This window comes from Spinacia oleracea, chromosome 2, assembly GCF_020520425.1.
Source record: "Spinacia oleracea cultivar Varoflay chromosome 2, BTI_SOV_V1, whole genome shotgun sequence".
Classification (NCBI taxonomy): Eukaryota; Viridiplantae; Streptophyta; class Magnoliopsida; order Caryophyllales; family Amaranthaceae; genus Spinacia; species Spinacia oleracea.
Window position 1 is genome coordinate 12114850 of NC_079488.1, and position 26829 is coordinate 12141678.

Here is a 26829-nt window from a genome sequence, read left to right on the forward strand (position 1 = left end):
TACAAGTGCACAAGGCAAAAGTCTCAAACAACTCTGCTTGATGACCCCGAATCAAGCCTCCTAGCGTTCACCCACCTCCTAAGGCCAATTATCATCCAATTCATATTTTTACCCCCAACATTCAACAAAATCCACTCTCTAAATGACAAAGAGAGTACAAGATCACTTACACAGTTTAATTACGCTCCCAGTTAGTTATAATACAGTAAAACAACAGTAAAAAACAAATTGTAGTTACTATTTGTAAATAAATACTCCGTAATTTAAATGCATATACACACTAGGACTAGCTAACATGAGCCCAACCCACTAAGAGAGTAGCACTAGCCTTGTTTGGGCCAAGATTAGACTCAGAACGACCCAACTCATCAGCCCGCCTAGCCGGATTGCTATCATCTCTATCATTCTGCACAAATTTAAAGGGGAATAACTTCTCCTATGCACTATCATGTTCTAATTCCAAATACATTACACATTACACATTACACATTACACATTACACATTACTGAATACCAGACAGTACATTGAGGCTTTGGCCACCAGCTAATCTATACATTTTGCACTTGATAATGAGAGGAAACTTCGAAATGGTCCATCTATCTAAATCTATGTACCTATATAAGAAAAAACACAAACCATTTACAAAGCTCTACATATGTAGCCATCGAGCTTAATGCTGCTGATTTTGTTGAGAAAATTCACTTAACTGGTTCCTAAGTGTGACAACTCTCTTCTGCAAATCTAGATTTGACATTCTTTCATACTCCAATACACGTTCAAGCTGATACATCAAATAAATTGCCAATTAGTTTATGTAATTAGGCCGTTAAGCATAGAACAGAAGGGTGGATGTTACCTTTGCTGCTCGAGTACTCCATTCACCTAGAATTGCCCTTAAACGCTCGTTCTCTTCAGTGTACTGTTTCAGTATGTTATAAGAAATGTCAAGTACGATGCTAATTTAAGTGACTTTATATGTGATTTTGCAAGTGAAGTCCCATGTAAATGCCATGACAATAAACTAATTCTTGTCCACCCCAAAAAAACATTATTACTTCACAAATTTTCATTACTAATCAAATATCATCTATAGAGTTCGCACCCACAAAAAAGTATCTTTAAAGTGGCAATAGAAATTATGAAGAAAAACATGTTGCATTACAGTGTTGGTATGACGATCAGATGACGTGACACTATTTTTACCATTTTATTTTATTTTTTCTAGTTTTACCAAACATAATTAGGAAGAAAGTAGGGGTTGCACCGATTGAGTTTAAGATGATGGAAAATCGTTTAAGATGGTTTGGACATGTAAGCAGAAGATCAAATGAGATTCCAGTTAGGAGGATAGAAGGGTGGCAAAGGGATAGAATTGCAAGGGGTAGGGGAAGACCTAAGAAAACTTGGAGGAAGGTGATTGAGCACGATATGAGCTTTCTTGGAATTGAGGAAAATATGGCGTTGGATAGGACATAGTGGAGGGAGAGAATATACATTGATGACTTCATTTGACTTACACAACTTCAATGTTTCTTATTCTCTTTTATTTGTATTTTTATTTTTATTTTACTTCTATTTTATTTTTAAAATTCTTTCAATTTTTTTTTAATTTCACATGCTATTTTGAAATGTACTTATTTTATTTATTCATTTATTTTAAATTTTACTTATTTTTATTATCTCTTACAATATTTCTTCTATTATATATATATACATTTTCTCTTATCCTAATTTCATTAATTTCACTTTCTCTTCCTTGTTTTTTTCTTTTTACTTCCTGCTCCTTTCTTGTTTGATTGGTGACAATGACGATCTCCTACGACGATTCATGTTAGCCGACCCCAAATCATTTTGGGACTAAGGCTTTGTTGTTGTTGTTGTTTTACCAAACATAAACATCATAAAAGGTAGTTTGATCAGTCTCAAAAGTCATAGAAGTCCAACAAGTACAATCAATCGAAATAATCTTTTCAGCAGGCTTCATTTTGATGGATACTAATACTTTTGTACTAATATGTTGAATTTAGTTCAACATAGTCTGAGATAGGTTCCCTCAAAAAAAAATAGTCTGACAAAATCACAAGAGTTGAGAACTAACGAGGAAACAAAGGGCATCAATTCTAATTTTTCATATTGGTTACTTGAAACATATCTAGGACAAAAAAATCTTCTGAAAGTACGTCCTAAAAACTGACCTGATTGTTTGTGTTACGAACACGGAGAATCTCAACATCCCTCTCAGCAATTAAGGATCGAGCAAGTTGTAATTCAGATTGCAGTTGATCCATCTTCATTGAAAAGGCAATCTATTAGCTCCAGTCACAAAATTTGCAACAATCTGATCCATGTAGATCAGCATATTTGGAACAAACAAACGTTTGCACCATTTAAAACTAAAAGACATGTATAAGGGTACCCCTCCAAGCTCCAACAACTAAATTATCAGCATCCTACAAATTTGTTATGTAAGAATATATTTCCAATATGTAGTATTCCCTCCGTGCCTTGATGTTTGCCCCATTGCATTATCTTGGGTCAAACTTTAAATAGTTTGACCACGAATTATTGTCATGTGGGTTCCCGTTGGATTCGGTTCAATGTATATTTTTAGAATATCAATATTTTATAACTTCTATGCGCGCAGAATCGGAGATATTTACATTTTAAAATGTCCGTAAAAAGTCAAAAGGAGCAAACATTAAGGGACGGAGAGAGTAGCACACAACAACAGTCAGCGTTCAGCTAAAGTAAATATCATGCTGTTGATATGGTTAGGGGACCATAAGATGTATATCAAACCCACACTGAAAGCATTTATTAAGAAGGGGTAGTAGTAATCAGAAAAGTAATATAAGTATGAATATAAGTACAATCATCCCTTAACAATCAGGTTATCAGGCTATCCATCATCATCATATCATTACCCCATTGCCTCAAAGAAGCTCCCGCAAAAAGCGGGGTAAGGGGGGGTCGGGTGTACGCAACCTTACCCCTGCAATTGCAGAGAGGTTATCAGGCTATCCATATGTAACAAAAATCTTCCTCTGTACCAAACATAATGAAACCTAGACTTCTGTAAATATGAGAAAATTTTAGACAAAATATGCTCAACCTGATGCTCTTTCCGAACAATGACATTCTGTAGCAGGGAAAGAGTATTCAAAGTTTCACCCTAAAATTCAATTCCTAAGCCTTAAGGCAGCATATGCATTAAAAGGGGAAAAAAGCAGATTGTACCCAGGAAAATCAATACAGTTAACAGAGTCATAGAACTGGTGTGAAAGCTTGGTGAAGTTTTTTCCTACTTTCTACAGGCAAAGATCTAGCACGAGCTCAACTATGAATGTGCCATATTAATTATAAAAATGTAGGTCACTAGTGGTCTGTACCTCAGCAGAAAGTGTTCGAAGTTCTTGATCACGAGCTGCCAAAAGATGGGCTAGGTCAGCCTGCAAAAGGAGTAAGTACGATACAAATTCCTGATTAACAAAGACACTATTCTGAAATTTCTGAACTTTTCAAACGAGAAAAACTATAGTTGGTGAGAAGATGTTCTTTAAGCTACAAAACAATAACAATATGCACATCACACCTGTATCTCTGAGGTTGAGCCATAAGGTCAATTACATTGTGACTTCAATTGTATAAAGTAATTTTAAAACAAAGCAGTACATACTTCTTCACTAGGGCAGGTGTCCCTCAGGCCCACAAATGGTCAAATCCAAAAAGTAAACAAGTTTATTGCCCTAAAACTCTAAAAGTATGAAGAACATGAGGAAAATTATGTAGCAAATCACTTAAGAGTTGAGAACAATCAGTTGATGATTACCCAAGGACATTTATACACTACAATTCAATAAAAGGGATGTCTACAGCTTTCCAAAGGTCCTACAAAGTCAGAACCAAATTGTTAAATTCACCATTCATAAAGTCTTCACCTAGGACCGGTCTAAGGTCTCATGTATACTTGGCCCGAACCACCAAACCGCAGCGAAGGCAACCCTATTTTCTTGCTGACAGTATGCTCATTTCAACTGATATAACCTAAACCACCAAAATGTTGCTGTAGTAACATTCAGTTCAAAACTTGTCAAGGTCATTCAGCAAGCTTTATCAAGGCAGTCCAAAATCATAATCATCAGAGAAGCAAATTATCTGCATTGACACTTCAATTAAGAGGAGACGCATAAGGCACAACCATAGTCACTGAGTTGACTAGCTTGTGAAAAAAAAAAAAAAACACCAGACTGCACATATTCAATCGACTAAAGAAATCCCCTGCTTAGAAGATCCAGCCCCAAGGTGAAAACTTTCAATGTATAAGCAGCCGGCTTGAGTCCAATGTGAAGTTGAAGTGAAGACATCAGGGGTATGGAAACGGATGGATTCAAACCCTTAGTCGATTTACCAACAAATCCTTTGGTTTCTTTTGGCAAGCAATCCAGTGACCAAAGATTAGGTAATCCAACTCATTTAGTTCAGATTTTTCCAGAGTAGCATCTTGAATTTGTGATGACTTTTCAATTCAGTTGCATAAAAAGCAGCATGCAGGGACTTTGCAGAGTTGCAGCCAGGACATAAACAGTTAAAGGATAATAAATAAATAAATTCTTGGCATTACAAAATGAACTGAAAGGTCAAATATATTTGAGAGTGGCAATAGTTCCACAGTTGAAAATCCTTAAAACAAGATGAAGATGACATCTTTGGGATGTTGAAGTGTTGAAAAAAGTTAAAAATTACCTGAGGAGTACTCCCATCATTAGATCTTTCATATTTGCTCAAACATTCCTGCAGCCGCAGAATCTGAGCGAAATATTTAATCATCAGAATGCTTATAACAAAGAATGTTCAAAATCTGGTAGGCTAGATTCAATTGCTAATTTTATAGTTGCGTACATGAAAATCCTTCTTTTTTTTTGGTGGGGGGGGGGGGGGGGGGGGGAGCGTTTGGAAAATATCATTTAAGCGTGCAGTATACTGAAAACAAAAACTCCAACCATGAGGATCGTGATGAGAATAGAAACAGGCAAGCTCTATTCTGCTTGAGATCCCTTAACCCAAAATGAAACAGGTGAAGTAGTAAGGCTCCGTTTGGTTTGGTGTAAAATGATTTTTCATGGAAAACATTTTCCTAGGGAAAATACAATTCCAAACTAGTTTTCCTTTGTTTGGTTCCTTAAAGAAAATGGGAGAAGATGGTGAAGATTGAGGGGAAGAAGGGAGAGGGAAGTAAGGAGGTTTCAAATGGAAAAGGTTTTTCCACCTTTGACAGAGTTATGGAAAATTGTTTTCCATCCCTTGCCCAACCAAACGACAAAAAATGATTGAAAAGGGGAAAATCGTTTCACATGAAAACGTTTTACACCCTACCAAACGGAGCCTAAGAGGTGTGTCATTCTGGCAACTGAGTGTAAGTATGAGTATACATTTACCTCCTCACAAAGAAAATGAATGTTTTCTCGCTGATACTGCAGTAATGCCATTTGCTGATCAGAAAGCCTTCCATCATGATACCTGTTCCAGTTCCACCAAACAGAGATCAAAGTTGCCCCTCCATATAAAGCATCCCCCAATTTTAAGTTGTCTTCATCTTTACCTTAAACCTTCCAAAGAGCTTGATGGTTGAAGTGGAGAGTAAAGTGATTTCAATACATCTGGCTGAGAATTCAATGAATTATATTGGTGAACGTAACCTGAAAGACATGTCGGACTTATAAATGTCATATAATTTATCCTATGCAAAGCAATTCAGAATATATAGTCAATTTGTCCACAAGAGCAGTAGAGCACTAAGTAGTCTAAGCTAAACTAAGAATAATTCACTCTTGTCCACACAAACTTCCTTGATCATTCCAATAGACAACACACTCAAATAAGATCTTATACCATGATTCGGATTCCTTGTCCCGAAATGAAAAATCCTGGTAAGACTTGTTTTGTGTTGAATGAAGTGTGATTAATACACAAAAAAATAGCTTCTCCTAGTAAACTTGCACAAAATGACAAGAGAGCTCTGGGCTTATTAGTTTAAGTAAGCCTGCCCAGCCCCAAACACATGCACGTGCACACATGCACGCACACACACACACAGAATACACAAAGTTCACATTTATTTATAAAATAAGATTAACATTACATGTTTGTTAGTAGTTAATAAATGGTGACCCTTGTATTATGAAATAATCTTATGAAAATTTAATTCCCTAATATTATGAATCAGTATAACCAATAATAATAGTGAGGACGAAACCATAGCGGTGACGAATCTGACAATAATGTAGGGGAGGTCCTGCTTTTCAATTGAGAACTTTTTGTTCCATTTTCAAAAATTTGTTAAAAACTATGAATCAAAATAATAATGATTGTTGTGAGAAGGTGGAAATAGAAAAAGAAGGAAAGAAAGAAGGGTATGGTTCAGCTAAGAAAATATATTGTTAGTTCAGGTAAGCATAAAACATTTAATTTCAGGTACGACCAACGCGATAAGTGGAAAGGAACACAGCCTTGTTGCGAGAAGGTGCTGTTATAAAAAGCAATGATGGCCGTCCATTTCAGCATAAATAAGTTTTGTAAGCGCCTAAGCATAGATAACATTAGTCAAGATAAGCACAAATCAATTAAATTCAGCTGAGTTCAACACAGCCTAACAGCCTAACTGGAAAAGAACACACCCTAACAGCCTAACTCCAAGGGATGTCAGAAAATCGAGAAATAAGGCAAACTTACCTATGTAGGCAGTCATGAAAGAGCCAGCAATTACTACTTCAATCAGCATCACTATCCTGCAAACATGACACAAAAACAAGCAATGATGACAAAAATATTTTGACATTTTCAGAAAATAAGCATAAATCAATTTCGACTTAATTCCTAAATCAAAACCAAAATTATCCAGACATCATCTATATTGACGATATCACATAGTTGAGTAGTGAGTAGTGACTGATGTTTCCGAACATTCTCTTCTCTTTCCTCTCCTTAAAATGAAAACCATTACAAGTATTGAAGGGGTGGTAAACCCCAATTTCCTTTCAGTTGTTTGTCCTCAACTCCTCATTAGAGGTAGTTTATTCTCTTCTTGCATAGGACTAATCGTAGTTGTTAAAGTGAGGAGTGGTGGTACTATGTTGAATTGTTGAGATACTTTTTTTCAACAGAGTCCAGCAGAAAAAAAGCATTGTTTTACATGCAAGAATCCCATGAAGCAAAACTAAAGATATAAACTTAAGGACTCCAGCGAAAACCAAAAAGGCTATAACTGAACATAAATGAATTTCATGCCAAAAACACTTACTAAGACTCCAAATCAGGTAAGGGGCTTGGAGTAACCAACCCTTATCATGATTCATGAGAAACCAGACTGAAGATAAACACTGGTGCATGCCAGTAGACAACACACTCAAATAAGACACCAAACTTGTATCACAAATATGAAATAGGGAACGACTTCTATAGAAACCTGTCAGTCCCCATTTATACGTATTAGATTTCCTGTTTTGAATTTAGTATATTCACAGAGAAGGGCTATATGAAAATATAATATGAAAACATAGAGGGAATATGATTATTACAAGTATATATAAATCCAACAGGAGCTGACTCATTATAATCCCAAAGATACGTTGCATATAACCAACTTGCTCAAACTCTAGTAACAACGCACATGGTAATTATTGTTGAGCTTAATGGGTACATTTATTACCCGCATGGCTACATGTTTAGCACTCACAAAACAAAGAAATAGTTAAATTACCAATAGAGGCTGTGATTGTATCCTAGTTCATAGTATAGTAGCTATACTATGTTGTTAGATCTTGCACCCATCACCAATTTCTCTATACTATAGCTACTTGTAATGTGCATGCCAATGTTACTTAGACTCAGATGCTACTGTGAGAGACCAATACATGTCGACATACTGGGCTTGGCAGTTGAAGAAAATTGTGCATAGTTTTTGATCCAAAATGAAGATTTGAGTGTCAAACCCTTTTTGGAGACCGAACTAGGCACTTAAGGGGAGCAAAGAGTCCAAGAAACATGAGTTGGAGTGTGGAACTGTGGACACAAGCACATAACCTTAAAGTTTGTTCAGACAATATGATGTTTCTCCTGAACCTTCACAAATCTAAATGGACTTACATCCATTAATTATACTGATGTGAGTCAAGTCCTAGTTCCCTACAACATAGTGGTTGATGCTATGTTATCTATCCTTTAAACTCAATCTAGACTCTTAAAGTGAGGGTTTTACATGTAACCAGTTTATTTTTTATATATTTTTTGGTGCAAAAGGGAGGCTAAGCCCAACAAAGAAAACAGAACTAATTAGAAATAATACGAGGAAAGCTACGCCAAAAATGTCTTCATGGAGAATGCGACCCAATTCTAACGGGGGAACTTGAATCGTCTCGGCCTTTGATTCTTCAACAACTCCTTTATTAGCGAGCAATCGGAAGCTCGATTGCCTTCTCTATAGCAATAAATTTAGTTTAATAATCCTGCGCCTAAATGGGTTCTGATTTGTAAGTGTTATTATCGGACTATTTAGTTAATTAATTAATTCTTTAGGGAGTTTTAGTGGGCCTTAGATTCTTTTCCACGTTGGAATTTATTGAGAATAATGTGAGTTGTAATGGAACTCAGGGTTGAGTTTAGTTTCTCATTAATTTGAGTATCAGATTCAGAGTTGTTACTTTTACACTAAAATTTTCCATCCACGAAAAGGGTCACCTAGATCCGTATCAGAAACTAATAGTTACAATTTATAGGCTCACAATCGTGCAACCAGAATTGCAGTAGGAAGCAGTCTAAGGAACAAAATCTGATACTGGTTGATGTGGGCACTCTGGGCAGTACTGAAACAAGTTCTAGATCTAGCCACCATATCTCTCATTCAGGGAAAAAAAACACAATCAAAAGCTTGGAAATCTAGCCACCATATTGTTTGACTAAGGTGCCAAGCACAAGCTCAATAAACTGGGTAGACACTCACCAAGTTGCCAATGAACAAAGGATTTCAACGTAGAAGGATCTGATTATAAAATAAGACTCTTGGCTACAGAAAACTTTTTCCTAAATGGCAGGTGAAGGTAATATAAGAAGTTCACAAGCATACAACAGCATATACTTCTCTTTCTCCAAACATATATTCTAAGTTGTATATGCCTCTAAATTTATGCAGACGGGTAGCACGAAGCAAAGCCTCTAAATTCAGAAAATCAGTTTGTTATGCTGCTGTTTGTGTCTGCTTGTATCAGGTTTGGAGCTCACGAAATGAGAGTTACTGGAACCAGAAGGTGCCTACTGTTGAAAATGCCATGAGGCAGACTAAATATAATGTTCAAAACAGGATTAAAGCTCGCTTTCCTAAGAAAATCTCTTGTAATGATTTGGTCTGGTTTGAGGCTTTGTAATTCTTAGTCTTTGGTTATGTTGGTTTCTACCAATTTGGGTTTGTTGTAAAACTGGTTTAAGCTTGGCTATTCGGGCCTCGTAGTCTTGCATGCCGGGATAGACCTTAAGTCCTTAACCTTACACCCGCACACAGCTCACCTTAATTAAGATGCCTGAGAATTTTATTATCCAAAACACTGTATCATGTATGCGGAACTATCATGTACCCATACACCCCAAACTGTTTAACTCATCTGCATAATTAGCAATTTCATGGACGATTTCGAAAGATTATGTCAATGGTTTGACAAATATATATTTTTCCCCTCTACAATTTGGTTGACATAATAAAGTGAGAACCACCGTATATACTTTCACAATAGTTTGATTACTGATTGCATCATTTGTTTGCCAGACTACTTTTTCCAATCTTTCACACTAACTAGTGGCACCACTTACAATGAAACACTCACAAATTTTGATAAAGGAAAAATATTTTATCAGCATTGCTGCCACTCTGATCAACAACAACAAATTACACAACTAATAAACATCAGACCAGTGTCTGACACATTGAATATTAACATCAAGAATGAAAATATCATTAAAAACGGAGAAATAATAAAAGAGCAGGAAATCAACAATTCTCAAATACATGCTCCAAGCCTCCACAATCACATTTGGTGACAGAGATTTTTAGCTTTAAGGCCTTTAACCATATTCCATATTTTTCGTGGCTGAGACACTAGAGTTGTGGGAACTACTAATATATGCAAAGATTGTAGCCTAAAAGAGTACACATGAAGTTGACGAGAAGTAAATACCTAAGTAATGCAGAGGCAGACAAAAAGCTGATTTTGGGTTCCCAAACAACTAGAAGCAGCATCCCAGCAGTCCCTAAGAAAGTGTATCAAAGAAATATTGGTTGAGTCTCTTGCATACAAATAGAGAAAATGAAACAGGACAGCACAAAACAATAGAATCTAATGGTAGGAGACCACAGAAAAATCATCTATACTCACGTAAGCTAAAGTAGCACTTACAAATCTATTAGAGAACACCCCCCCCCCCCCACCCACACACACACACACATAAATACTTTCACCCGATTATCAAATTTCACGGACATTTTTAAGTGAATGGGGTTCAGAAATATATAATTATTAACAAAAATCATACCACCTAGAAGGACAGAGTGTTTTTATTCTGATAACAACTGAAATATGATAAATGTAGGCATAGATTTTAAGGGTGAAGGTATCTCTAGATTAATTTTTTACTTATCTTTCTTTTTTTCCCTTTACTTCAATCGTGAGGGAGGAAACTGTTATGGTACGTTAAATTTTTTTATGGTACATTTAATATTGTATGTTTCATTAGGACTTGACACAATAACACGTTTAAAATTTAACATATGTATTTTTGATAAGCTGTCTCCAAAAATACTTACTCAAATTAACTGACAGCTGAGTGCAGAAAGAAATCCACCAGGGAAAGAAAAATATGTTTCCTCAGATTCATATTTCTCTTAAGTGATAAAAACAAGGGTAAAGTGATGCTTCTTTTGAGGAAAGAGACACAGATTGATGTGTAAGAGCTTACTGTGCCCATGGGTTCTGGTTTCAGGGTGTGGGCATAAGAACGACCATCTTAATATTCTTTAGAAATATGAAGAAAGAAAAGAAAGGCCAGCTCTTTTTTACTATGAGCACAAGGTAGCAAGACAATTATAGTATTTATCAAAAAAAAAAGGTTAGATCTTCTTTACTGTGTAGTGTTTATCATCATTAGTCTAAATGACATGAGGAACATTAAATGAAAACTTGCAATATTACGGTTGTTATACAAGGAAAAAATATGATTCTATTTTAGAGACTGTCTTATTTCCTAGCAATTCTTATGAATTTATTCTTGGTCTCATATGAAAAAGGATTAGAATTATGTTGCTCAGCACTTTGCTAGATTAGTGCCTTTTGGAGTTGAACAAGTGTGGGAGAAGTGGAGAACCATGTTCTTATTAATAAATTGTCCCTCAGAGTAATAAAAATACTAACCTTTAGCCTCAAAAAATTATATAAGAGGAAAAACCAGCAACACTGCTCATATTTTGCTCCTTTAGGGTTTGAAAAGTTGAAATTGCAATTGTCACATAAAAAAGATCACTATACATTAAACAGAATTAAAATAAACTTAAGTCGATGGCCTCAAACCATGGAATTGTCCACATATAAAGATTAGTTTTAGAGTTTTCTTTTTTAGGAAAAACAATAACCTATTTATTTATTTATAATATAGAAAAGTACGATTAGGGACAGGATGTTCTCATACGGAAACAATAAACAACAAAACCAACCCCCACTGAGATAGGCCTATTAAGGTGTAGACCACCTCCACCATAATTGACTGTATACTTAAATTCACTAAAATTCTACTCCATTTCCCTAGAGTAAACCTGCAACTTTGATCAACTCCATCCTTCTAAAAGACTCCGAGCATGGTCATTAAACTCCTTATACCAAGGGTCACTTTCCCAAGCCTGTTCACTGGAGGTATTAAGAAGTCATCGCCTAGAGACTCCTACCATTGTTTTTGGTTCGTGTTTCACCCATTAATAGACCATTGCTATCCCATCTCAAAATGAAGTTTAAGGAAGAAGTGGGTGTACACAGCTGACAGGCTTCCATTTAACCTCTGCTATCAAAAGAATACCTGACTGCAGGCAAGCTGCATTACACTCACTTTACCAACATTCCCGCCGTTCATGCCATCATTATAGCACAGCATGAACGGGGGACTAATCTTGCGTATATTTCGAAAGGAATACATTTTAAGTTTCACAAAAATGGCAACCAGCAGATTAACAAGTACAGCTGACATAGTTTATTCAAAGTGATGTCCAGATATTTCAGATTGTTAAAAAAAAAATCATGACGTAGGATGAAGATAAATTATAAGATGCTTAGGAGAGAATATTAAGCATATGCACATACCATAAGAATTTGTGGCGAACGGTAGACGAACAATATGTTTCAACTTCTGGCTAAGCATGTAGTAACCCTACAGCAAATGTAATTAAAACACATTACAAAACTGTCATCATGAGAGTGGGGGATAGCTCAGTTGGTAAGAGCTTCCCTCCCGGTTTCAGGTGATCCTGGGATCGATTCTCATCCCCGCCCTTATGGCTCATTTGCACCCAAAAAAACAAAACTGTCATCAATACATTAAAAACATTAGCACACTATGCTAAAAATGTTCGTGAATTACAAGTCCACATAATGAAAATTAAAATCTCTGCAAAAGAATACAGATATTTGGAGTCATGCATCAGTTCCCTGCAGAGGAATGCAGATGTTCGGAGTCACACATCAGCTCCCTACAGAATAATGCAGATGTTCTGATTCACACATCAATTTAAATGGGAAAAAAAGATTCTATAGAAATCTCGCTGAGTTCATTAGATGTCAATTTATCATATCACTCCATTCAGTTGTTTGGTAGGCATATAACATATAAATGATGTAATCACATCCCAATACCTCTAACAAGATCAGTAATTCAGTACAATTTCAAAGAGGTTTTTTTGGGCCTACAACAGCACTTTCTAGAATCTGGTATAAACCAGCCAGTAATAAATCCTTCTATTACCTGCAATCGTATTTTCTGTACTTGGTACACCAGATATTGTTGAAATATTCCTGAAAAATAATGAAGGGGATTAATTTCACCAAAGAGGCAGTTGATTAGATTCAACACTATGAAGCTCAAATTCAGAGCAGAAACAGATTCAAACAGTGAGAACATTTTATCACCCTGATAGCTTATATGCGAACTTTTTATTACGTAATAAATATTACATTAGAAAGGCACCAAGGGGGTGTCATCTATATACATAACTCAAAATATGGGCTTTAGGACAAACACGCATGGCCTCTACACAATCCAAATTGACAAGTGTATCTCAGACTTAACATTCACTCCAACTAAACAATAGCCTCAAAAAAGAAATTGAAACCTCCACTTGGGCAACCTCCAGACTTAAAAAACTATTGGGTTTCGTTCCTTCCAAAGATACCACCAAATTGCAAACAGAATCATTTTCCACGCTTCAGCAACCTTTCTTCAGCCTTCTTTTCCAAGCTAGAAAACATCTTCCATGGGTCATCCCAAACAAGGCTAATGAAACTCTTTCCTCCTTAAACACAAACTACAATGGTTTGCAAGGGGAAAAAATCCTACTCTTAATGAAATCCTTTGGATCTTCTCTTTCACAGTTTCCCAATCAAATATATGCTTGAGGAGTTTTTGTCTTTCAAATAAAGTTAGCATGGAAAGCCAAACAGAAAAATAGTTCAGAAAGTTACAAAAACTCATAACTGAAATGGAGCCACTCTTATCATGCCACCCTACTGTCTCGTCATTCTCCTCAAGGTCAACTTCTTCAATGCAAAAATGTTCCAAAAGCATGAAGACCAAAATTACTTCCCAATTATTAGGGTAATGAAAAAGAAACATCCCAACATTCCGATAATCATTCCACGCGAACACTACTATAATACCAGCCTCCTCAAGTAATGCAATATTGAATAAATCTACAAATTGGGCTTTTACGGATTGCTCCCCGCATCAAATATCACACCAATACAAAAACGGGTTTTTGAGGCCTTTGAGGGCTGAACCATTCTTTATCTTGAAAGCCACTAAAGCCATCCTAAAACTGATATCATAATGCTTGCTCCCATGAGAAGAAGAAACCTCCTTGCTCCACCAGCCTAGCCTCTCTCCAGTCTCCGCCATATTTGAGTTGAATGATATTCTAGCACAATGCCTCATCTTCATTTACAAACCTCTAAATCCATTTTTCCTTAAGAGCTTCTCCATGGTGTGGATGCTTTCGGAGAAACATTTTCCCTCTTGCAGACATCCTGGAAGAGTGCTTCATCAATGTAAAATTGATAATCTACTTCGTCTTGACAAAATCTTTGATTTCCATGCTGCATGTCCTGTTTCGAATCTCTTTAAACTAGAACACGAACAAAGATGTGCTTAATAGGAGCACAACATGGAAGACCCAAACAGCTCGTTCGAAGAAAAGACCATGTAATATCTAGAATTTCATCAACTTGTTTGTTTCCTTCCTTTAGCTTTCACCATGTTAGCTTCTGCTACTTCAAAGCTTAGGTAAGCTTCTGATGCATCAAAACAAATTGAAAATCTCCAGTAGCATTAATGACCAACTAATTGACTAAACGGCTTTCTTTATATGAACCCCAAAACAATTCATAACATTTCATACAACTTATACACAATCGGACACTTTATTCCTTTTATGATCTATTCTGGTTTTGGGTACAACTTTCACTTAAATTTAGCTCCTTGTTTACCAATAAACAATTAGAGTAAACAAGGAGCTAAAGCTTCACTGATTTTCTTTCACTTATCCAAGAATGAAACTCTGCCTGAAATAATACAGTTTCTTGGCATCCAGCAGAAAGTATCCTCATTTTGCCTATACTAAAAATTCAGAAACCTTACAAGTTTTTCATACCCAGATATTCTAGAAAGTGGATATTTCTGCTATGATGTACCAACTTTTAGGGTGGATAAGAGAAGAATGGGAAGAAATGTCCTTTTTTATCCCTTTTCAAATGATTCATTAGACTTAGTAGTTAGTACAATCCATGACCACACCCTGAAGCCACGTTTATCCCTATGTATTCGAACTTTCGAAGCATTATGCTTTAAAAAGGATTTTCCTCCCTGTATCAACAACAGAATAACAAGGTCAATAAGCTATCAAATGGAGTGATTTCTCATGTGGAGAATGTAGGGCACAAACCCACAAAACCTGGAAATTTGGAAACTAATGATAATAGGATGAAAAATCATGACCAATGCTAGTCCTTATAAAAAAAATTGAATACAGCTCGGCAAAAGGGGAAGAAAATAGAAGAAAGGGGGTGAGAAGATCACAGTTTCTCCTAAAGCACACAGTTCCTGTCCTTCCATGACCGCTACGAGTTCTAGTGTTCTTTTTTTTCTGAAGGAAGCGAGTTCTAGTGTTCTAAAAAGGAATCAATCTCTGCACTTTAGAAATGCCTTCATTCTTCTTTCAAATAGGCAGAGTCCAGCTAATCCAGAAAAGTATCAAAAACTCATATTCAAGAGAGGAAAAGGCCAAGTGGTTACCTGCATGATGTTAAAATTTCCAGGAAACTGTATTTGGTGACAGCAAGAAGTAAGATTGCTTGTAAAGATTCTACTTAATTGGAGGGTACTAGGGTAGCAACTTTCTTCAATTCCCAAGAACGCAAACTTCCCGCAATTTTGTCAGCCTAACAATTTCATAGTTTTCTATTTCCAACAAGTACAAATCCTGCAGGTGACCAAGGAAGTGATAAGAGTCACACGTTACTCTTCACAGAGCCTACACTTGTTTCTCTGCTAAACTCTCTACACACATCTTTCAAAAGTTCTTCACCTAGAGCTGCGCAAGCAAAAGTGTTCACAATCCAAGAAGCGTCAGACTCCAAATTGACACTTTCATCCCCCTTAGCACATAGCAGACGCTTTGACTATTATAAAGTACACCGAAGCTAATACTTTATAACAACCCATTCTTTTGAACACTAGACCAGTGTTGCAGACCATACATAATAGGTAATCTTAAGAGAAATAGGCCTTAATGCTTCTATTCCCATTCCAATTCACAACTGCATGAGCCACAGGCGTCTCTTAAAGATAGACCCCCCCCCCCCCGGGGAATTGCTCTTTACCCTTAAGCTATGTGCGGATTTAGATTTTATAACCCCGTTAAAACAGGTTCCGGTTATCAACATTATACATAAGTGTTTGATTTACAGATTTTGCATTGATAATATTCTTCCATGATATCTTCTCTTCCACTAGCAAACCTTCAAGTCACTTGGTCCATTGGTCCTCGAGAATTACATGAGGATGAAAGTAAATTATCTGCAAACACAAAACTCTTGCCAATTGACACAACAAAATCCCCAATCTATGCCGCAAGAACTCTATGTTGTGTCACTTACCCCACTAGCTGGTAAAGTGAACACAAGTTAATTAATAGCCAAACCCTTATTGAGCTTTAATCTTTTCCAAATTTATGTCATCAGGAATGGCACAACTCTCAGTGCCACCAACTCAGAATACCAGTCACTCAATATCATCTTTGCCAGTGCAAAATCATGCTAATGCAAGAGCCCTTTTAAGAATTCCAAATGAACAAGATAATGCACTCATCTGCAATCAAAGTGGATTTTGAAGAATGTAGATGCACTAACAGGGTTCCATCTTGAGGAGGAAGTAGAGAATCAGCAATCAAATGGCTGATACTGTCCTTGTTCACTCAGCCAACATGTATTTGAACGAAAAAAATGGGAGCCCCAGGGAAATATTACTACAGGTTTACATCCACAAAACAATAAGATATATATTATGATTGTTACCAGCTAAAAGAAACTATTGGATGGACAAATTCAATTGTCAATCAATGCCACATGACATATATTGTAGACATGAGAGATGTTTACTTGGATGAACCTGTGATCAGTAGAAGAATAACATTGCAGCTGCAAAGAAGTGGTGAGATCCAGGCTTCAAGAGGTTGAAAAATCCATGGGGCTCCTACCCCTACAATAGCATAACCTGCCTAAATAAAAGGAACGTAAGATTAGACTAGAAAAACTATATCACCAATATTACTAATATTAAGAAATTGTTGATAGAATCAATCTGGACAATTTCTCAGACTTCCTGATTCTGAACTCAAAGTTCATACAAATACTTCATATCAAAATTCAGAGCTTCTTTGCATGGATGTTGAAATGTAAAGCTGTTTCTCGAGTATTGAGCAAAGTTTTCTTCGCAGTACCCGGACAACTATTACTTGTTTTACAAATACCTGAGCACTTTGACAAGGATAACTTTTGACACAATGGAAACATCTCAATGAGTATTGAGTAGCTTAGAGGCATGCAAAATATTCTTTGAAAAAAAAATTCACATAACAATGTCTAAAATAAAAGACACGTGTTTCTGAATTTAGTTGAAGTTCGTACAGATGTTCTGAATTGAGGTTTAAAATTAACTTTACACAAACTGAAGAAAGACTTTTTGTAGTATGTGTGCATTGGCATGATGAAAGTCCAAATTCACATAAAAGAGAATTCACTTGCCAATAGAAAACAATAGACTATACTCCCATAGATTTTGGTAGGCTTCCGATGTGCAGCTAGCGGGGCATCATTCAGAATATCCAAGAATCTGACAGGAAATGGAACAATGTCAGAGAAAAGACAACATATATTTACCCAAGGGATTAGAGTTCTCCAACATAAAAACAATAATAATAAAAAAATTATACGTGATGTAACCATAGAACCAATCATATTTTTGTCAGAGAAGATGTAATAAAATTTAGTCAAAAGACATGATCATACAAGCACACAGTCGAAACTCAAGTGTCATACTGTATCAATTTCAATGATGTGGCTTTAGTAAGTATATCCAAAGCACACTTCCCATCTACAGATATAGCATCAAGACAACCTAAAAAGGAACATCTAGGGGTAGTGTCAATGATAATCTTTTAAACTACATCTAGTCATAGTGAACAAATTTAAAAACATTGCTCAATCCATGAATAATTTTATATAAAACAGCAAAATGATTTTGAAAATCCCAAATTAATAATTGGTAACGTTGTGCAATCAAAGATTGAAAAGGCCCACAGGACAACAATGGAAACCAAAGTGCTACTAAAAGTTTATTTTCTATTTGTTTGCACTATTCCTTTTTTCTTTTTCGCTTTTCACAGGTTTGAGGGATCGAGCATGAAATTGCAGATCATAAGAATATCGCATGCTAAGAAAGCAGGTATCCATCCAGGTAATGTGCCATCAGTTGTATGATTCCCATTCTAAGATATGGACTATGGAGAGGTTCATTTTCCCCATGTGCCATCAAGCATCATTCACAAACTTCCACTAACCAAGAACTTCTATAAAAAGCATCAAGCTCCATTTGTGGAGAAAATTGTGATTCGTCGTTAGGTGATCAGGTCATTTTTTTTATTACAGAAGTTAATGAAAAACATAGTACATTTCCAAATTGCCAACACAACAATAAAAAAACATAATGGGGCTCTTTTCCATTTCTCCAAATCAAAAAAAAAAAACTTAAGCATGTAAAGTTTGCGGCATCATATACTTCTGGCCAAGAACAACCTTCTCATGCAACCTAGATTTGAACACGTTATACAAGATATATCTCCTTGTTTTCCACATTTTCTGTGATAGACACATGATCTTTTAATATTATAGAAAATAACATATAGCCCTTGTTTCCCCTACCTCCCGGAGTCGTGCATGAATTTTACTTATTCAGCTTTCAAAACCCAACTAGCATTTTAAGGCCTGCAGTTACTGCTTGCTAGTCGGTAGAACCTCCATATGATGGTTAAAATAATTAGAGTGCGTCCATCCCACCACACTGATCGTTATGTGACTCTTATGAAGCTTCAATATTCGACAGGGTTACGAAAATGGCAAGACTACACAAAATTCTTTCTCTGCAATTAAAAACAGGCGGTTTGGTTCAACCTTTTTATAAAAAACATAGTGTACTTACAATCTATCTTAGAAGTAGACCGTAGCCATCTTAAGCCGAATTTTTCCAATTTTGAATCTCTTTTAGAGCTAATTTATTTTAGGGTTTAACCAAATTGGTGGGCATCTACCACAGTACCACCTAAATCAGACTATTACTATTATACCTATCCTGAAAACCAGAAGCTTATTCAAAAGCATTCCATATTCCAATGGGTAAAAACACAACGGACGGTGCAAGTAAGAAAGACTAATATCATCTACATACATGCTTTTGCAATCCCTCCACTTGGAAGTTCAATAATGTTCAATAGCATAATCTCACTTTACCCCCAACAAACAAGCAACCAATCAATTTTCCTAACAACTGAATCAGCAACGGCCGATGTTTCGACAACTCAATCCCACTATAACAATTGATTTCAATTGCAGTCTATCATTTCAACATCCATAATTAAATAATTGAAACCCTAATCTATATCATCTACATTAGATTATTTCAATTGTAGTCTATCATTTCGGTGTAAGTAAGAAAGACTAATATCATCTATCTTACATGCTATTGCAATCCCTACACTGGAAGTTCAATAATGGTCAATAGCATAATCTCACTTTACCCCCAACAAACAAGCAACCAATCAATCTTCCTAACCACTGAATCAGCAACGACCGATGTTTCGACAATTCGATCCCACTGAAACAATTGATTTCAATTCTAGTCTATCATTTCAACAACCATAATTAAATAATTAATAATTAAAACAAATACCACATGATTTTGAAGTAGCACAGCAACTTTCATCAGATTAAGAATGTGAATGCACCCAAAATCGACAGAAATTAAAACAAAATTGGAAAATTAAGCCTCGGAATGACAAAAAGTAAGCAGAAACACAATCACATAAAAAAAAACATAGGAAAAATCAAAATCAATAAAATCGAATTGATTAGAGAAGTAGTCCGTAATTGAGAGGGACAGAGAGAGATTTACAGGTTTTCTTCAGCGATAGTGGGCGAGGAAGAATTCCGAGCGATTGAAGACATGATTTAGAGTGGGATGATGGAATCTGAAACAAAACGAGATGTATTTATGATTTGTATAATCCAGCATATATGTCGAAGTCAGGTAGTCAGGTGTTCCTACCGCTGAATTTTGGCAGGGGTAATATTGTCTTTTTAACTTTATGTTAAAAGATATTTTAATTTTTTTTTAGAGTTTAAAGATACAGAGTAAGAATGTCAGTGGGGCGGGTTTTATGGGAGACCCGCCCCGCATCCGCCCCAAGTAGGCAGGGATGGAGTGAGGTTTGGCGGGTATGGGTATGAAAATCATACCTGCCATGAGTGATGAGGCGGGGATAGGTATGAAAATCATACATGCCATGAGTGATGGGGCGGGTGTGGATTTTGTGTTGGACCCGCCCCGCCCCATCATCACCCGCCCCGCTTGATACTCGCCAACCCTATCGAATCATTCCCTACGTGAATTGAAAAATTTAAAGAACATAAAAAGTTGAACAATATTTTTTATGCGTTTGGATTGGTTTGTAGTATATGATATTATGAATTAAGGCAAGACTTTTAATTTTATGTGTTTGAATTTTTTTGTTATGGAAGTTACTTTTTTCCATAACGTTGGTGAAATAAGAAAAATAAGGTGGGTATTGACGCGGATATGTGGCGGGGATGAGAAGGGGATGGATACCCAGGCGGGTGGTGGGGCGGGGATGAATTTTAGTTTGTACCCGTTGGGGCGGGGATGGGAATGAATTTTGTACCCTCCAGTGATGGGGCGGGGATGGGGATGGAAATTTTAGGTGGGGATGGGGATGGAGGGACATACATCCGCATCCGCCCCGCCCCGCCCCATTGACATCCCTAATATAGAGGTACGACCTACCAAGTATAAAATTATCTTTGTTCAAGTGTGGTCGTAAAAGATTATCATAATATGTTTACTTTATTTTTAAAAGATTATCATAATATGTTTACTTTTTTTTTTTGAATGTTCATAATATGTTTACTTTGTGTTACTAAATGTTGCGAAGTACGGAGTATTAACTTAGGCTCCGTTTAGTTCACCTTATTTCAGGACCTTATTATTTATTTCAGATTTAATCAGATTAGACCAAATCAGACCAGATCATATCAGACAAGATCAGAAAAAATAAGGTCAGATATTATTATTATTATTATTATTATTATTATTATTATTATTATTATTATTATTATTATTATTATTATTATTATTATTATTATTACACAAAGTTGGATGGGAGCCTAGCCACTAATTGGGCTCCGACACCCTTATTCAAAGCAAAACACAAACGATGAAAAAGAAAAGAACGGATGTAAGCAACAGCCGTGTTAATATGAGCCACCCGTGAGACCCTAGACATGAACTCGAGGGCATCACTCCCTAGTTCTCCAAAGGTGGAGAAAGCAAAAGCGATAAAACCATATCCGTTGCCTATGCACTTCAATTCGCTTCATACTTCTTCTTCTTCCTGGCAACAACAACCCCAGGAGCAAAAGCATCAACCCCTGGCCCGGTGAAGGGAGAGATACCTGTGACATCTAAGCATACATTTTTCCCTTTATCCCAAGAGTAGACAAGAAGGTCTGCAGGACGGAGATCTCTCCCTTCCTCAGACAGAAATCCCATAGGCACCTCCTTCTGCACAACAACCCCAGCCCGCGAACAGATATCCCCTAACACATCTCGAACCAAGTTATGGCGGAATTTCAGGTCAACATCATTACCACAATGCACTACGTGATCCCCGAAACGATCTATGATTTTCGAACAGAAGCAAGGACAAGTAAAGTCAGGAGGGAACATAGGAATCGCAAGCCGATAACACAAAACACACCTGAATTGTCTTGGGTGCATCGTCTGTCCTTACCCCTCAATTGGGAGGGCTCTCAAGAAGTCTAAGCAGTGTGCCGCTCGGTTGCTAATGAGTATAGCCTTTTCTCTGGAACTCGGGTTGTGCTGTCCCATCATCTTCTTCTCTACCATATCAAAGTACACTGTAGCCAACTTTTTCATAAACGGGGGGGCTGGTACCACACGGTAGAGATCGAGAGGATCGAAATGACACAAATCCCGAAAGCTGTTTAAAGCTAAATCACAAGCAAGGCGCAAAACAGAGTCACCACCATGCCCAAACAGTCTGTTCTGGAGATCAAGAGACTGGAGACGCGAGGCAACAAAAGCATATGCGGAAGAATCCTGCGCGGTGTAGACCCCGAAACCACCCAACCGAGAAGGTAGAGTGGCACACCGCCACTGCCAATCTCCAAAGCCCGCACCACTATCCACAATAATATCCTGAAGAACCCTCCTTAAGGTGAGATCAAAGGAAATAGGAGCAGACCCGAGCATATGCGGCGGACAAGTCCGTAAAGAGAAGTACAAACGACTAACTCCCACACAACACCGCAGAAGAAGGAGTTCCGATTGAGGATCATTAAGCTCAGCCACGGCCTCCATCAAACCCACAGTCTTAGCGACCCTGTCCTCTATCAAGAGGCTGCAAAAGTCAGCCTTCAAGCTAACTGTCCCACCTAGAAGCTTGACTCCATCCCTGGGGCGGGCAATACTAGGAGGGAAAAGTGTGGGATCGTAGCTCCTTGGATCAGGAGTAGGCCAAAAGATTTCCGTTTTCTCAACATTTAAATGCAACCCCATTGCCGGACCCTCACTAGTGATCACCTGCAAAGCCGAAGAAACCAAAGCAGTGTCCCCAATAATGGTACCGTCGTCGAGGTACCAAGCCACGAAATCGAGATTGCATTTTTCGTTGATCAGATGGACAAGCGGATGCAAGGTAAGCGCAAACAACAAAGGCCCCAAAGGATCACCCTGCTGAACCCCCTGGGAAGAAAGCAAGATAGAGCTCTCATAATACAACCTAGCCGGCCGTGCATAACAGAATTCATGAGAGGTTATGATTCATATGACAAAACATAAATCATGCGGAAAAACCATAAAGCCAGGAAAGCATATTATTTACACATAATCATTTAGCATAGTTTAGATGCATACACTTTGTTGCGTGCCCTCCCTAGCTGCGCCCGAACCGAACAAGAACAACTCTTTAGGACTCCAAGTGTCTTCCCTCCGTAGATAGAACACAGCACGTCGGATCCGCCTTAAGATTGACCAACTAGAATCGCCCTTAAGGTAGTATAGATTTTCGGATGGTTAGGGGCAAGAGAGTGGCTGATTTTTCTTCAAAATCTTACCTTTAGAATACTTCAATTGTTTTTATAAATTATGACCCTAGGCACCTATTTATAGAGGTATGGAAAAGGAACTGGAATCCTATTAGGATACGAATTAATTTAATTAGAATCCTGCTAGGACTCTTATTAAATAAACTTTATCTAATAGGTTTAGGATTTAATCTTTTATCGAATCCCGATAGCTTTAGGATTCGCACACGAGCATCGCACGAGTACCGTACACCCGCGCAGGCCTTGCGGCCCACGCTGAGCGCACAGCGCCTCGGCCCATGCCCGCTGCCTTTGTCCGCGCGCGCGCCCAAGGCCTTGGCTGGGCCTGGCTTGCGTTGGGCCTGGTCGAGGCTTGGCGTGTGTTGGTGATGCGTGTGGCTTGCTGGGCGACGGCCTGGCTTCGTGCTGGGCCTTCGTCTAGCAAGCCTCGTCCGATGCTAATTCGTACGATACGCTTCCGATTAAATTCCCGATTTCGGAATTCATTTCCGATACGAACAATATTTAATATTTCCGATTCCGGAATTAATTTCCGTTTCGAACAAATATTTAATATTTCCATTTCCGGAATTATTTTCCGATTTCGATAATATTTCCGATTCGACAATATTTCCGTTTCCGGCAATATTTCCGATTCCGGCAATATTTCCGATTCCGGCAATATTTCCATTTCCGATAATATTTTCCGATACGTACCATGTTTCCGTTTCCGGTAACATCTACGGCTTAGATAATATTTATATTTCCGATACGATCCATATTTCCGTTTCCGGCAATATCATCGTTTCCGGAGTATTCATTTCTTGCTTGTGATGATCTCAGCTCCCACTGAAACCAAGATCCGTCGATTCCGAATATCCATAGATGGAGTATTTAATGCCATTAAATACTTGATCCGTTTACGTACTATTTGTGTGACCCTACGGGTTCAGTCAAGAGTAAGATGTGGATTAATATCATTAATTCCACTTGAATTGAAGCGGCCTCTAGCTAGGCATTCAGCTCACTTGATCTCACTGAATTATTAACTTGTTAATTAATACTGAACCGCATTTATTAGACTTAACATTGAATGCATACTTGGACCAAGGGCATTATTTCCTTCAATTCAACCCAAGGAGCGAGCGAAGGACATCGACGTCGGACCTCTCTAAGCATAGTACTACGGTCTATCAAGTTAAAGGCATTGCTAAAATCAACCAGAAGCATAGACAAGCTGCTCACCTCTCCCTTAGCCTCGACCAACCTGTTGACAGCTTGGCGAATAGCCTCATTCCCGTTAGGCACACCCACCCCAAACAGAAAATCCTCAAGATAACTACCAACCTCCTTCCCGATCACGACAGCAGCGACCTTGGATACAAGTCTCCTCCAAACCGTCCCAACAGCAATAGGGCGGATATGAAGGAAATAATGCCCTTGGTCCAAGTATGCATTCAATGATAAGTCTAATATATGCGGTTCAGTATTAATTAACAAGTTAATAATTCAGTGAGATCAAGTGAGCTGAATGCCTAGCTAGAGGCCGCTTCAGTTCAAGTGGAATTAATGATATTAATCCACAGCTTACTCTTGACTGAACCCGTAGGGTCACACAAATAGTACGTAAACGGATCAAGTATTTAATGGCATTAAATACTCCATCTATGGATATTCGGAATCGACGGATCTTGGTTTCAGTGGGAGCTGAGATCGTCACAGGCAAGAAATGAATACTCCGGAAACGATGATATTGCCGGAAACGGAAATATGGATCGTATCGGAAATATAAATATTATCCAAGTCGTAGATGTTGCCGGAAACGGAAACATGGTACGTATCGGAAAATATTATCGGAAATGGAAATATTGCCGGAATCGGAAATATTGCCGGAAACGGAAATATTGTCAGAATCGGAAATATTATCGGAATCGGAAAATAATTCCGGAAACGGAAATATTAAATATTTGTTCGAAACGGAAATTGATTCCGGAATCGGAAATATTAAATATTGTTCGTATCGGAAATGAATTCCAGAATCGGGAATTTAATCGGAAGCGTATCGTACGAATTAGCATCGGACGAGGCCCGCTAGACGAAGGCCCAGCACGAAGCCAGGCCATCGCCCAGCGAGCCAACACGCACCATCGCATGCCAAGCCTCGACCAGGCCCAGCGCAAGGCCAGGCCCAGCCAAGGCCTGGGGCGCGCGCGCGAGAGCACAGCAGTGGGCCGAGCGCTGTGCGCCTAGCGTGGGCCGCAAGGCTTGCGCGGGTGTACGGTGCTCATGCAATGCTTGTGCGGGAATCCTAAAGCAATCGGGATTCGAAATATGATTAAATCCTAAAACTATTAGATAATGATTATTTAATTAGAGTCCTAGTAGGATTATAATTAAATAAATTAGTATCCTAATAGGATTCCAAAACCTTTTCCATAACTCTATAAATAGGTGCCTAGGGTCACATATTTACATAGATTATTCAAGTATTCAAAGTGAGTTTTTGAGAGAAAAATTCAGTCACATACCTTGCCTAAAAGTGCCGAAATTATTAGTACCTTAAGGGCGATTCTAGTTGGTCAATCTTAAGGCGGATCCGGACGTGCTGTGGACTATCTACGGAGGGACGACACTTGGAGTCCTAAAGACTTATTCTTGTTCGGTTCGGGCGCAGCTAGGGAAGGCACGCAACAAAGAGTATGCATCTAAACTGTGCTATATGATTATGTGTAAATAATATGTATTCCTGGCTAAATGGTTTTTCCGCATGATTTATGAATTGTCATATGTATCATAACCTAACAGTGGTATCACGAGCCTCTTATTATTTTCATAATCTAAATTGCATGAACATAGTTAAATATTACAAATTTGCAAGAATTAAAAGGGGTGATTAATTTTCGTAATTGTTAATTAATTGCAAATTGCGTTTATTTAATTATACGTACGCAGCTTTTCTGCAGTTTCTTCGTTACTCATCCAAATCGAGTGATTTTTGTGTCAATTCCGCATGTAAAAGGCATTCTAAAATTTTGACAAAAGTAGTATTTTTCTGCCGAACCCAGAATTCTCAAATTCGAAGCCTAACTATGACTTTTCGAAGGTTTTAGTTTTTCGAATGCAAAATTTCGTAAATTTATGATGTTAAATTAAATATTTGCGATTCTTGTTGATAAATCTTGAATTTTTTATTGACCTACTGTATATGTTTAACAAGTTTGAATGCCTAGCCTTGTTAATTATGCAATCTAATTTGTAATTATGATTAATTTGTTGAAAATTAGAATAATTTAGAATTAATTTGATTTTCATAATTAATTATAATTTAATTAGATACCTATGATTAAAAACCACCATAAAAATTGTAAATTTATGATAAATTTTAAATTTTTATGACCTAAACTTGAATCCATGTTAATCGGAAATCAATTGAATAATAAATTTTTGATTTTTCGCCCTAAAATTATGAAATTAATATTAATTTATTAATTTGTCATTTAATTTTAAATATAAATTTTTTAAATTTTATGCGATTCGTTCATATAACTTGCACGCACAAAGCAATGGACGCTACGTGTTACC

The 26829-nt window shown here is 37.4% G+C and overlaps 1 protein-coding gene across 5 annotated transcripts; it reads right to left on the reverse strand.

Annotated features, from left to right (window-relative positions):
- Nucleotides 1-155: 155 nt before the first annotated feature.
- Nucleotides 156-20169, reverse strand: LOC110792960 (protein FIP1). Of its 5 annotated transcripts, XM_056836505.1 has the most exons (15): nucleotides 20018-20100; nucleotides 18772-18989; nucleotides 17592-17683; nucleotides 16961-17065; nucleotides 13046-13095; nucleotides 12388-12454; nucleotides 10222-10294; nucleotides 6731-6786; nucleotides 5601-5697; nucleotides 5437-5518; nucleotides 4745-4807; nucleotides 3391-3450; nucleotides 2197-2289; nucleotides 858-920; nucleotides 156-782 (listed from the first exon to the last, which is right to left on the reverse strand). In XM_056836505.1, the coding sequence occupies exons 2-15, from the start codon at nucleotides 18786-18788 to the stop codon at nucleotides 672-674; spliced, it is 1029 nt and encodes a 342-aa protein (XP_056692483.1). In that variant the 5' UTR covers nucleotides 18789-18989; nucleotides 20018-20100; the 3' UTR covers nucleotides 156-671. The 5 variants fall into 5 exon arrangements, with proteins under 5 accessions (XP_056692483.1, XP_056692482.1, XP_021853476.1 ...); XM_056836504.1 differs by lacking the exon at nucleotides 18772-18989 and having other exon boundaries at nucleotides 20018-20169; XM_021997784.2 differs by lacking the exons at nucleotides 17592-17683; nucleotides 18772-18989; nucleotides 20018-20100 and having other exon boundaries at nucleotides 16951-17065.
- Between the last annotated feature and the right edge of the window lie 6660 nt (nucleotides 20170-26829).

Coding starts and splice junctions, on each gene's coding strand:
- LOC110792960 (XM_056836504.1), bottom strand. CDS start 20,070: ATGTCTTCAATCGCTCGGAATTCTTCCTCGCCCACTATCGCTGAAGAA. Junction 17,684..20,017: donor ACTATCGCTGAAGAAAACCT/GTAAATCTCTCT, acceptor ATTTCCTGTCAG/ATTCTTGGATATTCTGAATG. Junction 921..2,196: donor TTCGTAACACAAACAATCAG/GTCAGTTTTTAG, acceptor ATACTGAAACAG/TACACTGAAGAGAACGAGCG.